At 38.1% G+C, this 18,698-nt stretch overlaps 1 protein-coding gene across 3 annotated transcripts in view; it reads right to left on the reverse strand.

Annotated features, from left to right (window-relative positions):
• Positions 1 to 18,698, reverse strand: part of LOC126470105 (glutamate receptor ionotropic, kainate 2-like) — a 522,028-nt gene that overhangs the window by 38,670 nt on the left and 464,660 nt on the right. For all 3 annotated transcript variants that reach the window (XM_050097682.1, XM_050097680.1, XM_050097681.1), the window contains exon 16: positions 2,746 to 2,861. In XM_050097682.1, the coding sequence (XP_049953639.1) occupies positions 2,746 to 2,861 (116 nt within the window). The remainder of the gene's footprint in view (positions 1 to 2,745; positions 2,862 to 18,698) is intronic.

The raw sequence follows: 18,698 nt of genomic DNA on the forward strand, positions 1-18,698 counted from the left end.
CAAGGGGGCGCCAATGAGGTCGACACCAGCATCGATCTGAGTATCGTCTTTGAGCTGAGCTAAGATTACCTTTGTGCAGTTCTGTCATGTCAGTTCTTTGTAAGCCTTGCTTGTGTAAAGAGGTGAATAAATGAACTACTGTTAAAATGGTGTCGTTTGGTGTAACCAACCTAAACTTCCACGTCAGCATTATGACATTGTGCCATAGTAGCCATTCCTGTAGAAGTTTCTTTACAGAGTGCTTGGTCAATTATTCTTATAAACTTTGTCCAAAGTTCCTGTACATCCTCCTGCCAAGAGCAAAAGGTTTTGAGTTCCTCTTTGAGATATGACACCACTGCCACTTTATGCAGTTTACTGAAAATGTAAATTTATCTTCTTATTTAACTGACATTTATACAATGATAATTTCTGTTGATTTAACTGTCTTGTGGCCACTGATGTCAGTTTCAATGTGCAAGTCAGGCCTACTTGTAACCATTAGATCTAATAATTTTTCCTCATGAGTGGGCTTCTGAAATATCTGTTCTAGGAAATATTCAGAGAAGGTATTTTGTATTGTTTTGCAGTATATTTTTTCATGCCCTAGGCAATATTCAGAAAAGGTGTTTTGTATTGTTTCACAGTATATCTTGTCATACCAAAATTAAAAAATTGTTATCACTGCAAACAATTACTTGATGATTAATGGCTTCTCCAATGAAGACAGTATGATAGGGAAATATATATACTACTGAGCTCAGATTTTCTGAGAAATGTTTGGTTTCTTCTGTGGAAGAGTCTTCTGATCAACAGTAGGCCCAATTATAAGATTATGCCCATCCTTGATATTGAGTACTGCCCAATTTTGCATGCAGTTTCAGTCTCAGTGGAGTTCAGTTTCTTGTCTACTACAATGAATACACCACCTCCAATTCCCATTAGTGCAACTTACTGATATGCATTTAGATTTACCACAGAAATCTCACTGCTGTCAGTACCAGGCTCTAGCCAAGCTTTTGTACCTATTAGTGAGCTGCATCACTAATTAGGAATGTCTCAGACTCTGGAATTTTGATACAAATTCTTCAGCAGTTGATCACTAGTATTTTAACAGATTACTTTGTGAGAATTAATTTCTTTGATATTCTTTGAATATCAGTATTCTTTGAATACTGATATTTTGGAGTATCTTACAGGTATTACTAACTAGACTGGATGGAGGATCGCCTAATGCTTTAATGTATATATCCTTTAAAAACGTTTAGGTACCCCACACAGCAAGCTACCTGGGTGTCAGCATTTGATATGTAATGCCACAAAAATATACGAAATCATAGCTTAACATGTCACAGAATCTTTTAAGGCTTCCCATTGACTAAGTACCAGGGAGCCATGTCCACTTCTGTGGACAATGCTGCAGATTATGAAAGCCACTTAAATTCTGTGAAGAAGTCTGGTCTTCTCCACCTTCTCTGTTAGTCACTAGACACATTCAAGAATGATCTTGGAGTCCATATGGCAGGCATGGTTGGTTCTAGCATGCATCACAATCTGCAGTTGGTTGTATCCTGTTCCTTTAATGGCTGGTATAACAACCTCTTCAAAATACTGAATAAGGACTTTAGGCATACAGACATAATGCATAATGTGATACATCCCACCATTTGGTACCATTTCTCTAAGATGTAACACTGAAACACTGTGTTCCAAGTAAGAATAATTAGTTAAAAATGAATCCCCAATGTAAATTAAATGGCTAAAAATTGAAAGCAAATGTGTCCCACAACACTATGAAATGGAATCTTGACATTTATAGGTACATTTATGACCTACCAACTGCTTAACTGGACAGGCTACATACATTTGTTTTGTTGATAACGACATTGCAACATCTATAAACTGAGAGTTATATGAATTCAGGTGATATCTGATAGAATGGAGACCAAGAGCAGTTTTCAGTTTTGTTCTGCTGATCCACTCAGCTTGAATCAGAAGAAGATTGAAAAATTCATATTTCATATAATAAGAACATTTAAGGAGAAGTAAATTAATTTATGGAGTTTCTTTGTAATGTCTGTTAGTAGTAAATTACATAATTCATAAACATTTTAAGAACTGCAATAAAAATATTTAGAGTGAATGAAATACTTCCACTTTTGGACCCACAAAACACAGTAAATCAACAGAAAATTGATAATTACTTATTAATCAGCTTTAGTAGTGTTAATCAAAACATTCATAATTACCAGAACCATGAAATATATGATCATTAAAAGTTCAGAATCAAAACATACTGTATTGCTACTACAAAAATTTAAAGATATCTTTTAGAAAAAGTAATAACATTGTTGATTTTGTTATACTACAAAATATTGGAAATTTGACTCTTCACCAGTTCAAAAGAAAAGCTGTGCAAATAATTTTGTTACAAAGTATATCTGAGGTGGAGCTCCCAAATGTTACAAGTGTCAATAACATGCTCATCATGTTCTGGTTTTCTGTATGAACATCCAACTATTCTAGGATGACTTTTATATGCATGTGCACAGATATCATTTTGAAATGTCTAATGTCAAAGTTGTATTCTTAATACTTCTTAATACTTTTACTGATTTGAATTAATATTCACTCATCCCATCCAAGTGTTGTATGTGCTCCTGTCCTTTTTTTTTCCCTTATTGCAAACAACATGACACAATTTTCAAGCCTATAATGGAAAGAAAACTGCAGATACAGACACTGACTATGATTTAATTAACTCACCACACACTGGCCACCACCCCTTTCTTCTTTCCACCATTTGTTTTTTAAAGCTTGAAGGCGTCCTGTCTCTTGCAGTTTTAACACTGCAGTGCTAAGCGAATTGCGATATGTCATATCTGAAATAGATAAGTCAGTTTATGTTTCCCACTGGCTTTTTATGAGAGGTAACATAAATACACCTACTTTTAGTCAATAGAATTTTGTATGTAATTTCTGAAGAAACATAAGGAAGAGGAAAAATCAATAACTAGAGAACAATGTGCTATACAAAATTGGTGAAAAGTCTGACAAAAGTGAAACAATATTTTTCCTTTTATGCGGAGAAATTCAGATATCATAATCACAATACTTACAGTACTGTTCTAACTTTAACATATTACAGATGTTTCCTAAAGAATAAATTGAACTGGGCAAAATTTGAGCTATATATGCAAATAATTCATGGTTTTATTAAGCTTCCAGTATGGGGCTGCAAAATCTCAAATGGGCTCTATGACTATTTTGGTCAGATTTAAGACAGCATTAAACTGAAACTAATAGTAATCAAAGGAAATATTTTTATCAGAATCACAACTTTTACTCACCACACTGAAGCTGAGCCATCCTCAATTTTTGTGCTACATGGTGTTAAATTTGAGGGAAATCAATCAACACAATTTTTCAATTATTTTGTGACTGTACTAACTTTTGAACAAGCAAGGTATATTGAGTGTCCTATAGTAGTTCACAGAGAAATAACTTGTCAGCAATACTATAGAACTGCAGTGGTTATTTGAAGTTATCAATATGTTAATAGGCCTCAAAAATTTTTACATCAAGTTTGTGGATTGATGTTGTGCTGATAAAATGAGTGAGGTGGCACAGTTGTTAGCACACTGGACTTTCATTCAGGAGGACAATGGTTCAAATCTGTGCCTAGCTGTCCTGATTTAAGTTTCCCATGATTTCCTAAAATTCCTTCAGGGATGTGCCGAGATGGTTCCTTTGAAAGGACATGACCAATTTCTTTTCACACCCTTCCCTAATCCGAGCTTGTGCTTCATCTCTAATGACCTAGCTGTTGACAGGACATTAAACACTAATCTCCTCCCTCCCCTCCCCATCCTCATTTTGATAAATATTATCATCTCTTTTTTTATTTGCTCTTCATTAGGAAGAATAGCTACTTTTGTACTAGAAAATGTATAGTTTATTTTAAAAAATATACTTGGGATTAGGTTTAAAAACTGAGCTTCAAAATACCAGTGTCAAAAATTCACAAAACATAATTTCAATACATGCATTTTGTATAAAAAACCTAAAAAGTTTTTATAGTACTGACATCATTTAATCTAACTATGAAGTACAGTTTTTGAAAAAAAAAATACTTCTACATATAAAGACCACTTAAAAATACCTTTTGTAACACATACATTTCTATCTGAACTTCCAATGGAATGCAGTTTTTGTGGGAAATGCTTCTTCAAAATTTAATTTTGATAGTACCATGAATTTATTGAAGATTTTGTTGACATTTGTTTCTGCATTAAATCTGTTATACTGTTCATGTTGTAAGTGAGCTGCAATTTCAAACAGATTTGGTTTTGAGAAGACCCTTTTGTATGAATTCAACTTTTCTGGCTTTCCTATTGAAATATCTACTTCTAATAACTGACAAAGATGATCTGGTGGGACTAAATTTTGAACAGGTATATAACACTTTCTTCTATAGATACCTACTTCTGCATGGTCTATCATGAAGGAAATCTGGTTGGACAGTTAATAAGTGAAGATATGCCATAGCTGTACAACATATTGAAGTATGTATTACTCACAATATTTCACTTCATCACTACAGATAAGTATTCTAGTTTTTGGACTAGATACCTTTCCTAGACTCTGATTCAGTTTTGAGAAAAATATGTCAATAGCCCCACTAGGAGATAGGTTCATACAAAATACAATTAATTTTTTGATATACGAGGTCTGTTCAAAAACTTCCGGTACATTCCTAATTTTGCACCAATGGTGTGTTGGAGTGAGATGTGGTTGGCATCCCTACACACATCTGTGTTTAATGTGTAACTGCTGGATGTTTCATTGTTGTATGTCTGTTAGTTATTGTGCAGTGGTGTATTAAGTAGAATGTTGTGCCACACAGTTTGTGGATTTCAAGATGGGAGAGTTAGAGGAACAACAGGTTTGCATTAAATTTTGCATGAAACTCAGGAAAACCTTTACAGAGACACACCAAATGATTCAGGAAGCCTACAGTGATGAATGCTTAAGCTGTACTTACTATTACAAATGGTTCACACGGTTTAAAAATGACCAGATGGAAGTTACAGACGATGCTCGTTGAGGATGCCCTTCGATATCTACTGATGGTACACATGTCACGAGCATCAAAGATTAACTGTCTGAGAGATTGCACAAGAAATTAACATGTCAGTTGGATCATGTCATGAAATTCTGACACAGCATCTTGGAAAGCATCGTGTTGCCGTCATGTTCGTCTCACGGCTCATGAGTCAAGACTAGACAGACCTTTGCTTTTGGATCGCACAAATGAGGATGAGATGTTCCTTAAGAGGATCATAACTGGTGATGAGATGTGGCTCTATGGTTATGATGTTGAAACACTGAAAGGATGAAGATTTGGAATGACAGATGAGATAAAAGAATATTCGCAAACGGTGCTTCATGAGATCCAGCAAGAGGCATGCCAAGACTGCTTTTGGAAGTGGAAACAGTGTTGGGAGTGGTGTATCAGTAGTGGAGGAGAGTATTTTGAAGGAGACCATGCACAAAAAGTAAAACATAAGTGTAAAAAAATTTTGTGGACACAGTTCTGGAATTTTTTGAACAGGACTCGTACTACGTGTTGTAATCTCAACAGCTGATAATTCAAAATGTTTATCTTCACTTGACGCAATGAGGCCATTTCTAGCTTTTAATGAAATAATTTTTCTTGACATAGATACATGAAACCCCACATTTGATGGATGTTCTACTACAGAAACAGGCAATATCATATTAGATTAAGGCTGAATATACAATTTCACTTTCTTTGCACCAGTGTTCAGAGAAACAAATAAGCGAACTAACTAGTGTTAGTATTTCTATTTCTATGAGGGAAATCCCAAAAGTAAGGTCTCCTATTTTTTTATAAGTGCAGAACTCTGGTTGTGTGGCAGTTGGTCACACTGTTATGAAGAGTGCTTCACGCACTGTGTGTAAACATGCACATGCCGTGCTGAGGCACTCAAGTCTTGGCTTGGCAGCTGTTGAGATTGGAGCTCTCATTGGATATTACCACCAAGTGTGAATTGTGCGCAGTTATTCAGTTTTTGAATGCACTGCACCAATTGAAATCCATCACCAATTGACGGAAGTGTATGGTGAGTCGTGCATGGATATCAAAAATTTTTGTAAATGGTGTAGAGAGTTTGCAGCTCATCAGACTGAAATTCGCAATGAACAAAGGAGCAGGAGACCATCAATTTCTGAGGAGACAGTGTTGAAGGTTGAGCAAAGCATATGTGAAAATCGGCAGATCACCCCGGATGATATCCACACATTGGTTTCTGAGGTTTCCCAAACCACTGCTCACAGAATTTTAATGGACACATTGAACTACCGGAAGGTGTGTGCAAGATGGGTGCCACGCATGCTGACTGAGGACCACATGCAGCAACGAGTTGATGCTTCCTGTGCATTTCTTCACTGTCTTGCTGCAAAAACATTTGCATGTGAAATTTTTCACAGTGATTCACTCAGTGCCCTTACTGTAAGGCTACTTTCATTTTTATACACATCATTTACTGCTCCAATTACAACACATTTTAGACCTTGCTTTACTTCATTTTCACTGTTTTTCAGCAGTTCCCATATTGGAGCAACAGGCTTTGTGAATTGACCTATTTTACACTCTGACTGCGTATCTGACATGACTGTGGGCTGTCACTTTCATGACTGGTTGATAATATACATATATTCATTCTTTTTTCTTCACTGTGTATTTTGTTTTATATCCTGTTTTGTCAAATGTTGTGCTGACAGAATTTTATGTCAAATGATATGTGATAGTAACAAGCTTCAACTGACACCTTTTGCTCAATGGGTCTTTATGAACAGTTTCCTGCAACATTGATATTTTCTTCCACATTGTTCAATTGCCTGAATTTAAAACATCATATTTATTCATTAATGGGACTTGGAAATCATTTATATAGAAAACAGTGTGAAAGAATTTCTTAGGCCTAAGGTACACATTCTCTTGTTCACAGTTTTGCGTTTCTGTGGAAACATTCACATACCGAACAAAACTTTTCAGCATTTGAGCATACTGTCTGATTTTACTTAGGTCATTTTGCAGTTTTTCTCTCACACTTATTTCAAAGTCCAGCACTGCAGATTTCCAAAACAGCTACACAACTGTTATACTCAGTTCCACAGTCTCTTGAATTTTTACCCAGTTTTATTTTCACAAAATAACATAAATGATAGCATTTATAATCACTTTACATGTTCTGACACCTTCTGTCACTTCTTTTTCACACAGTAGGCAATTTACTGATGGAATGACTGATATTTACAGAACAATTTATTACTACATCTATATGTGCTGCCACCTGCACTCTTCTGGATAGTGATAAGACATTTATGACATCCATTCATGACAATAGTCCAAAACAGGAGTAATCCTTATCCCTTCTGAACTCATGGAATGGCATGTGTGAGATATGTATTGGTACCCAGCCACATCCACACATTTCTATGATGATCATTCAGTGTCAGACAAATGCTGCAGCCATTGGTGATTAGAACTAACTAAACTGATCCAGGTTCCATACTGGGTGTTCTCTTCCTCACCGTCTTGCACCACGAATGCTGGGGTTTGTACTGTTGTCTGGATGCCTGTTGCATGTTGCATGTTGACAATACTGCCCTCCAAATTGCTTCCAAAATGAAAGTCTACAGTTCTGTCATATTCTCCCACATATTGAACAAGTACACAAGCTACATTGTCCCACTTGGAGACACAGTGCTCTCTGCTCTACTGCAAAGAGAATGTGAATTACTTTTACTTCCACTACGCAGTTGCTGTAAATAGTGATTTATTATGGTAAAAAAGTATTAAGAATGCTGTAGAATGTACTAAGTACTGTGCTTTTCATTTATAATTATTGAGAAATAAGTTTCAGATTAAAAAAGCTCAAACATGTAACTCATGAGGGTCTTGAATATCTTCTTTTGAGAGATTTATTAATGACATTTTTGCAACTAATGTGAAACCAAATAGTTCAATGATGAGCCCTTCGATGTCACTGCCAGTGAATATCATTTCTTTTAATTTAAAACAGCCAGTATTTTCCATACAAATGTAAATAATTTTAAGAAGCATAATAGTCTTCACCTTTTTTTTCTCTCAACAGTAATTATGATTAGACCTAAATCTTTAAAAAAAAAACCATGGATTACTCACTGAATACAGGTAACATCTAGTGGAAATAGAGAACTCTCTCTATCAGTCACATAAAGCTCTGACGTTGATGCCCTAGCTCATTACTACATTTGTTGTGAAATAATAAAGACCGTAATCCAGACATATTATAAGGAAAAGACACCCATATCAGGTAACAAAACAAGACAATAAAGAATATAATGATGGAAGAAAGTGATATAATACAGAAGAAGAGGAGCAGATAGTTTTAAGAGCTTATAATACTCTGGCAACATGCAAGTCTAGCATTGCAGAATTATTCAACAAGCATTTTATACATATTACTGGAGAGATGATGTCATCAGACCATGGTCAAAAAACCAGTCTTTGATCATGCAAGCTGTGTGTACAGGGGTCCTTTCATCTTGGTATACAGCATCAGCACTGGGGCACAAATATTGTACTGTGAGATGGACCTGATCAGATAAAACGGTGACATAATCCTTGCCAGTAATGTGACCATGTAGAGTAACCATGTGGCCCATGGAATACCATGATATGACTGCCAAAATTGTCACTAAACCACCTACATGTTTCACTCTTTGGATGTAAACCTGGCCAGAAGTTGAAAACACTCTGCAGCAAGTCTCATCCAGCCAAACAGCTTTCGTCCATTGCTCCATAATCCAAGTTTTGTGCCTTCAGCAATACATTCTCCTTTAGTGGGCATTTGCATCACTGAGTGGTGGTTTTGGAATTCCAACTCATGCTGCAATTCTCTGCTTCTGGAGCTCCCTTCATGATTTTTTGGTGCTGACAGGGTTCACAAGTGCAATATTCAGTTTTACGGTGACTTTCACAGCTGTCACCCTCTTTATTCATTGTCACAGTCCCCTCTGATGGCCATGTCAGAATCACTCAACACACATTTTCATTCATGTTGTGACTTAGTGGATGCTGTTTCTCTGCTTTACCAAAATATGGTATAAATCTTCGATAGGGTGCCACTTGAAACACCAAACATTTCAGCTTCCTTGGTTATGGAAGCACCAATAATTTTCCCACATTCAAGAGCACCTAGCTTTGACAAAATGCACTCACAACTACACAGAACACACTTCTGACAATGACTGACACTTGTGACACATTGAGGACAGCACAGTTGCTATTTGTAGTCAACTACAACTGCACAATCTGCAGCCTTGCCTAGAATCTGCATCTACATTCAAGCATGCATCTCATTCAGTGTTTCCATATTTTTTGTTCAACCCCTGTAGATTAATAGCAATAGAATAGCCAGCAGTTTCATTCCCTAAAGTCATACATGACCACATTTTGAGGTAACTAATCAAGAAAACCTGAAGTTTTTGAGTCCAGAACTGTGTAATACAAATCATTTGTTGTGTTGATTCAAGAATGTTCTGTCTATTCAAGGAATTGCAAATGGTTACCAATGATTCTCATTATATTTCCATTTAATGAAATTTATAATAAACAACATACATCTTTTTTTCCACAACAGCTCAGTTCATGGTATCAGTACTAGGATCAGTAATAATCTACAAAAAGATTTATTGATGTCTGTCACCTTGATCTAGAAAGGAAATGTGCACAAAGCCACTCCTATGAAAATTATGAGATTTATTATGCATTTTTCACTCCATGTTGTGAGCTGCTGGTGGAAGGTTGCTTTGCAGCTCATCCTGATATTGCTGTGCTAGGCACAGTTCCCACAGTTGGATACTGCTGGTGAAGTAAGTCTGCAAACTTTCATGCAGTAGCCACCAACAGGAGGATCAGGAAGATGTCATGTGAAGGGCCAAATGTTGCAGGCAGATAATGAAACTGAGAACAGCTCTCTGAAGAGCTCTCTCTGCCACAAGCCAATGACCTGACAGCATGCTTCCTCTCCTCACTCCTCGATGTCCTAGCACAAATGACTCCACCAAGCTATTGGTCACCTAGCCTCCCTTTTCCCAGGTGTGCCTTATGTACAATGTACACTGAACTACATGAGTTCTAAATTTCCATTATTCCTGTTATTATTTCAAGTTGCCCTGCTGGATGCCCACCCTGTTGCTACCCTCAGTCATTCCTGGACAAATTAGCATTAGAATTGGGACCTGACCCACATTTTCGTCCAGAATTCACCTGTTTTACAGATAGATGCCACAATACTTATTCTGATATCACAGTTGGAATTGTGTAATTGTGGTGAGTTCCTGTCTGTTGCTGGTCATGAGCAGAAGCTGATGCCACACCAGAGCAAAGTATTTCTGTATTGCATTATCCAGTGAGGCAGTGGACTTTGTGAGAGTTGTGCGAGAGCTACTAGCTGGGATCCAGAGTGTGCATCAGAGCCAGTTGGCATCACGCTGCACCACATGGCTGGCACCACCACCACATTGTCATATCACCGCAGCTTCACCACCATTGCTGCTCACCTGCAGCTGCTGCCTTTTTGCCATCCTGGGACGAGAAGAGTGCCACCCTGTGCATGCAGCATGCTCATCAACACCCAGTGAGAAGGGCAGAGTGTGCGAGTGAACTGCATTAGGTTGGTATGGCCCACCCACCACTGCTGCCACCCAGAGGTGGCACCCACAGATAACTGACAGCTGCCACTACCACCCCATTCATTACTGAACTACCAGACCTACCAGCCAGCTCGCTGGAGCCACCCTGCCACCAATGTTCAGTGCTGCAGGACATGCTGCACCTGGTCTTACTTCTGCAAAGCCTGAGAATCCTATGTTCAATGCCACTTTCTTAAGGGCCCTGTCTGTGATGCTGGTGGGCATTTGTCATTTCTGCTCCACTGACACTGCCACCCATGCAATCATCATGTGGGTGCAGCATACTCACAGCCATAGGCCATGTGTGCCCACATTTTCTCTTTGCACACCATCCTGCTGCCATCCACATCTGCTGCTGCTCTCCAAGTGCTGCATCTTGCCAAGATTTATGCATGAGTTTCTATTAACAAGGTGAGTCAGGAGGAAAGGTACATGCTTTGATGGGTGATACTGCTGGTGATTCTGAACAAAAAACTTCTAATAAACATATGCCCTTTTCTTAAGCATCTCCAGATAAACCGTGAAAATAGCTGGGAATGGGAAAGGTACAGAGGACAGTAAATTAAGATACTGTTATGTTATGGTTTGTTTAATTGTGTACATTTCCCCACAGAAGATGTTCAAACAGTCCACTGTCAACTTCAATGCATGTTGCTGCTCTTGTAGACAGGTGTTGTGTCGCCAATCAGAGCTCAGTTTTGCATTCCTTTACCTGGGAACAAACATGTAAAATATGAGCCAGAAGTCCTTCTCTTGTGTCCACTCTGCACTTGTAGACATCGCTCTTCAGCCACCCCCACAAACAGTAATCCAATGGCGTAACGTGGGGTGACCTCGGTGGCCAAGCAATGACTCCACGGTGACTGATCAAATGACCAGGATATGTTGTTTTGAGATGCTGTGTCACTGGGCATATGGAATGTATAGGAGCTCTGTCATGCTGAAAGTACATATGAGCTCATGTTGCCAAAGGGATATCCTCTATGTATTCTGGTAAAACACTTTGAAGAAACTCAAGATACTGTGTCCCAGTAAGATGGTTATCTAAAACAACTGGACTGATGAGTTGTTCGTCAATAATACCAAACTGTTGACTGAGAAATGTCATTGAAAATTCGTTTCCATAGTAGCATGCACTTTTTCATTTGCCCATACATGAGAGTTGTGCATGCTGTTGATGCTGTTGTGGGTAAATGTTGACTCATCAGTGAACAGACTATGTGGAATTAATCACTCACTGACAATTATCTATTGACAGAATTCTTGCCAGGTGGCAGCATCTCCTTTATGCAGATGTTGTACTCTCTGACGATGAAAGGGATACAGGCTATGCTCGTGCACTGGGCCTAGCACTCATGTTTGTGGAATACCAATATGGGCAGCAAGTCTTCTAAAGCTAGTAGTAGAGTTGCAGTCCATTACTTGAAGAACGTTCTCAACTTCATTAAGAGTTTGTTGTACAGACCATTCAGAGACAACATTTATGCTGAGAAGTGTACCACACTCATGCAGTCTGTGAAACACCCTGCTAAACACCCTGCTATCTGGCACTCTGCGATTTGGATATCATTGTTGGTATTCTTGCATGGCAGTTCTGGAATTCCCATTGGACAAACCATAGACAAACACCATGTCAGCATATTCTGCATTGGGAGATCCATGGCATTTTCACTACAAAAAACTGTATTCGTTGTTCATGTAATAACACTGTAGTACCATGCACTACAACAAGCACTGTTGACTGAGACTTGAGGTAAACAATTCCACCATCGCAAGTCAACTGTGTATTGACAGGGTTAGTAAGGATGATGCTACATGTTCCCCATTCCTAGTCGTTTTCATTGGTTTATCTTGAAATGGTTAAGAAAAGGGCATATGTTTATTAGGAGTTTTTTGTTCAGAATCACCACTAGTATCACCCCTCACAACATGTACCTTTCCTCTTAACTCACCCTGTATAACAGAGAGTATCTGTTTTCAAGAGTTGTACGTCATGCTAGAACAATTTAGAACTGTGTGTTTTAGGTACTGTAGATCCTCCTGGACCCCATACTAGGGGGAAAAAAACTGAGAATGGTACTGAGGAAACCATCAAGGCTGAACTCTGGACTAGCAGTTTAGAAAATGGTGATTGCAGGCCACTGTGATAAAAACTGAATTTGATGTCCAGACAAATTTTGAGAGACACAGGGAAGCTGAAGGTCATGTGGTTGCCTCCCCCCTTCCATTATAAGCAGTCTTCCAACCATTGCCCTAAGTGGAATTAGGGCAGGAAGACCAAATGTGGGTATATTGATATTCTTGCAAAACATTCATGACGTGGCCACTTTTGTGTGTGGTCAGATACTTTTTTATTATGTTTGGCAGAAATAAAATCATCAGAGGATGCACATAATTATGTTGAGTCAGTAGCCAGCATGAATAATGCTGAAAGTTTTGACAGCCTAGCAAAAGGCCTAGTAGATTGGTACACAGACAAATCAAGAGCCTGCTATTACAGGACCAAGTTGTTTCTGTCCCAACAGAAGTAAGAAAAGAAAATTTTTGAGAAGTATGCTGATCAGATGAGATCTATTTCTTGCTGAACCTGTACTCTTGGCAGGGATGCCACATGTAATGAGGTACTCCTAGAGAAGAAGACTAAGATGGGAGCTATAGACATGTTTATTTGTGACATTAATCTGCAAGTTGGAGAAGAAGTTAAACTAGCTTCTCCTACATTGCAGGCAGTTCTTTAAAGTCAGCACTTAGTCTATTAAACATCCTTAGTCCAAGAACTAGGTAAGAGTTATGCGATTTGATAATCTATGATATGGTACGTCTACAGATGTTCTGTTTCTAGTATTATGGCTATGAATATCACTTCCCAACACAAAATTAGACACATTGTTTCTAATGTACATTAAAACATAGTAGATGAATAAGTTTACTACTGTAAGACGCTGCAATTTAATAAACAGAGGTTTACAATGTTCTGTTTTATCAGAATCTGTTATTATTCTTATTACTTTCTTCTGTAAAAGTAAAATGTCATTTACATGACAGCTACTACCCTACAGTAAAATTCAATAAGAGATGATGCTTTGAAAGAAGGCAAAATATGCTGATCTCACATAGTCATTGGAAACATGTCATTTTAAATTTCTAATTAGATAAATAACTCTTGAAAGCCTGGCCAATATATTTTTAATGTGTGGTTCCCATGTCAATTTATTGTCAATAGTAACACCTAAAAATTTAACAGTTTCTAATTCCTGGTAGTTAGGAATCTCTTTGAGGCTAAAGTAAAGTATCTGGGTTTTGTTTTCATTTAGCAAGAAGCCATTAGCTTTGAACCATAATGAGGACTGAGCAAGGGTATTTTCGGTCAGTGTTTTCAGTGTACCTAGATCAGAGCTTTTATGTAGAAAAGTTGTGTCATCAGCATACAATATTGTATGAGAATTTATGACTAAGGGCAGCTCATTAATCATTAGTATAAACAGTAAAGGTCCAAGCACCAACCCTTGAGGCACTCTGTACCTAACATTAACCAAATTTGATTTCTCCCTACCAATGCACAAAACTTGTTGACGGTTCTCTAGAAAAGACCTGAACATATTTATACTGTAGTCATCAAAACCATAGTAAACTAGCTTATTCAGCACAGTGTCATGCTCTACACAGTCAAAGGCTCTGCTCAGGTAGCCTGGGCATAGTCCCTAGCCTTGAAAACATCTAGGACTAATTTTACGAGGGAGTCCATTGCATCCGTTGTGGATTTATCTTTCCTAAATCCAAACTGTTTATCACTAATTATATTTAGTTTACCCAAGTAGGCACTAACTTGCTCATACATAATTGTTTCTAAAATTTTTGAAAAAACTAGGGTTATGGATATAGGTCTGTAACTAGCGGGACAGTTCTTTTCCCCTTTTTTGTATATGGGCACAACTCTAGAAATTTTTAGTATATCGGGGAACTTACTTTCAACTAGGCATTTGTTAACACAAAACGTTAAAGGATAAATACACACTCAATAACATCTTTCAACAAATTACATGACATATCATAGTAATCAACACTAACTGAAGGTTTGAAATTTTTCACTATTTTTAAGATATTATTTGGGCTCACTTCTGTGAAAGTGAAGGTGCTTGGGGGAAGCTTTTCAAAGCAGCTGTCCATAATACTAAGTGCATTTTCAGGTGGTTTGATTATTGAACTACTAATTTCTTCAATGGACTGAATGCAATATTTATTAAATTCTTCTGGGATAATGGCAATTTCCTCTTTGTGTTTAGTGTGTGCAATGGAGTTTATTACACTCCAGGCCTTCCTGCATTTATTGTTAGATTTTTCAATGTTTACTATGTTATGCAGTTCCTTTGCTTCATTTATTGCCTTCCTATACTTGCATTTAGCTTTAGCATACAGGTCTTTATACAGTTCTGATTTACTGGTTTTGTACAGACTAGAATACAGCATAGCAGTATTTTTCAGTTGCCCTAACTGTGGAGTATACCATTCCTTCGTTTTCCTTTTCTTGTAATTACTACTAATATTCACTGTACATTTTTTCAGAGGGATGTTATTTTCAAATACATTTAAAAAGACAATGAAAAACTTTGTGAATACAATATCAGCTGAACTGTGTTGAAGCCTAATAAAACATGTGTCCCAACTGAAATAAGTGAGGGCATGTCTAAACCTATCCATCCTCTCTCTGCTCACTGATCTAGTAATCACAGTTTTAGATTCTGGTTTGGTGCAGTCTGAAGTTACATGATTAAGACTAAGATATACTGCATCATGGTCTGAGAAAGGGAAACTAATTACATCAGTGGACATACAAGTTCTCTTAATATTTGTAAATATATTGTCTAGACAGGATGAGCCTCTGGTAGGTTTGCAGTTAACATAGTACAGGTTAAATTGTCGAAGCACATTTTTGAGCTCTGTCACAGTTTTTCTGTCCTGCAGGACATCAAAACTTGAATTGATATCCGCTCCAATGACAACATTGTATTTTTTCCATTTCGGTATACATATGTACATTAAGAGTTCCTCAAGTTTCTCCAGAAAGATATGGGGGTCACCACTAGGTGGCCTGTACACTACTACTACCATTAGCTTAAGGCTCTCAATTACTAGACCTGACATTTCAAAATGCATTTCATCACAAAGGGTATTGAGATCTATCCTGCCACAGTTTGGTGCAAGAGGTGTTTTTGCATATATTGCTACCCCACCACGTAAGTGCTCTTTTCTGCAATAGCAACTAAGTAGTGTGTAATCATCCAATACTTTGTACCCAAGCTAATCCTCTTTACACCAATGTTCACTTAAAAATAGAATATCTATCACATTTTCATTTGAAAATTCGTTGACAATTAAGTTTTTATCTGCCATGCCCTGAATATTGAGGTAGCATATTTTAAACTCTACTTTAGGCATCCCCCCATGAACCATGGACCTTGCCGTTGGTGGGGAGGCTTGCGTGCCTCAGCGATACAGATGGCCGTACCGTAGGTGCAACCACAATGGAGGGGTATCTGTTGAGAGGTCAGACAAACATGTAGTTCCTGAAGAGGGGCAGCAGCCTTTTCAGTAGTTGCAGGGGCAACAGTCTGGATAATTGACTGATCTGGCCTTGTAACATTAACCAAAACGGCCTTGCTGTGCTGGTACTGTGAACGGCTGAAAGCAAGGGGAAACTACAGCCATAATTTTTCCCGAGGACATGCAGCTTTACTGTATGATTAAATGATGATGGCGTCCTCTTGGGTAAAATATTACGGAGGTAAAATAGTCCCCCATTCGGATTTCCGGGCAGGGACTACTCAAGAGGGCATCGTTATCAGGAGAAAGAAAACTGGCATTCTACGGATCGGAGAGTGGAATGTCAGATCCCTTAATCGGGCAGGTAGGTTAGAAAATTTAAAAAGGGAAATGGATAGGTTACAGTTAGATATAGTGGGAATTAGTGAAGTTCGGTGGCAGGAGGAACAAGACTTTTGGTCAGGTGACTACAGGGTTATAAATACAAAATCTAATAGGGGTAATGCAGGAGTAGGTTTAATAATGAATAAAAAAATAGGAGTGCAGGTTAGCTACTACAAACAGCATAGTGAACGCATTATTGTGGCCAAGATAGACACAAAGCCCATGCCTACTACAGTAGTACAAGTTTATATGCCAACTAGCTCTGCAGATGATGAAGAAATTGATGAAATGTATGATGAGATAAAAGAAATTATTCAGGTAGTGAAGGGAGACAAAAATTTAATAGTCATGGGTGACTGGAATTCATCAGTAGGAAAAGGGAGAGAAGGAAACATAATAGGTGAATATGGATTGGGGCGAAGAAATGAAAGAGGAAGCCGCCTTATAGAATTTTGCACAGAGCATAACTTAATCATAGCTAACACTTGGTTCAAGAATCATGAAAGAAGGTTGTATACCTGGAAGAATCCTGGAGATACTAAAAGGTATCAGATAGATTACATAATGGTAAGACAGAGATTTAGGAACCAGGTTTTAAATTGTAAGACATTTCCAGGGGCAGATGTGGATTCCGACCACAATATATTGGTTATGAACTGCAGATTGAAACTGAAGAAACTGCAAAAAGGTGGGAATTTAAGGAGATGGGACCTGGATAAACTGAAAGAACCAGAGGTTGTACAGAGTTTCAGGAAAAGCATAAGGGAACAATTGACAGGAATGGGGGAAAGAAATACAGTAGAAGAAGAATGGGTAGCTCTGAGGGATGAAGTAGTGAAGGCAGCAGAGGATCAAGTAGGTAAAAAGACGAGGGCTAATAGAAATCCTTGGGTAACAGAAGAAATATTGAATTTAGTTGATGAAAGCAGAAAATATAAAAATGCAGTAAATGAAGCAGGCAAAAAGGAATACAAACGTCTCAAAAATGAGATCGACAGGAAGTGCAAAATGGCTAAGCAGGGATGGCTAGAGGACAAATGTAAGGATGTAGAGGCTTGTCTCACTAGGGGTAAGATAGATACTGCCTACAGGAAAATTAAAGAGACCTTTGGAGAGAAGAGAACCACTTGTATGAATATCAAGAGCTCAGATGGCAACCCAGTTCTAAGCAAAGAAGGGAAGGCAGAAAGGTGGAAGGAGTATATAGAGGGTTTATACAAGGGCGATATACTTGAGGACAATATTATGGAAATGGAAGAGGATGTAGATGAAGATGAAATGGGAGATAAGATACTGCGTGAAGAGTTTGACAGAGCACTGAAAGACCTGAGTCGAAACAAGACCCCAGGAGTAGACAACATTCCATTAGAACTACTGATGGCCTTGGGAGAGCCAGTCATGACAAAACTCTACCATCTGGTGAGCAAGATGTATGAGACAGGCGAAATACCCACAGACTTCAAGAAGAATATAATAATTCCAATCCCAAAGAAAGCAGGTGTTGACAGATGTGAAAATTACCGAACTATCAGTTTAATAAGTCACAGCTGCAAAATACTAACGCGAATTCTTTACAGATGAATGGAAAAACTGGTAGAAGCGGGCCTTGGGGAAGATCAGTTTGGATTCCGTAGAAATGTTGGAACATGTGAGGCAATACTAACCTTACAACTTATCTTAGAAGAAAGATTAAGAAAAGGCAAACCTACGTTTCTAGCATTTGTAGACTTAGAGAAAGCTTTTGACAACGTTAACTGGAATACTCTCTTTCAAATTCTGAAGGTGGCAGGGGTAAAATACAGGGAGCGAAAGGCTATTTACAATTTGTACAGAAACCAGATGGCAGTTATAAAAGTCGAGGGGCATGAAAGGGAAGCAGTGGTTGGGAAAGGAGTGAGACAGGGTTGTAGCCTCTCCCCGATGTTATTCAATCTGTATATTGAGCAAGCAGTAAGGGAAACAAAAGAAAAATTCGGAGTAGGTATTAAAATCCATGGAGAAGAAATAAAAACTTTGAGGTTCGCCGA

Source organism: Schistocerca serialis, chromosome 3, assembly GCF_023864345.2.
Source record: "Schistocerca serialis cubense isolate TAMUIC-IGC-003099 chromosome 3, iqSchSeri2.2, whole genome shotgun sequence".
Classification (NCBI taxonomy): domain Eukaryota; kingdom Metazoa; phylum Arthropoda; class Insecta; order Orthoptera; family Acrididae; genus Schistocerca; species Schistocerca serialis.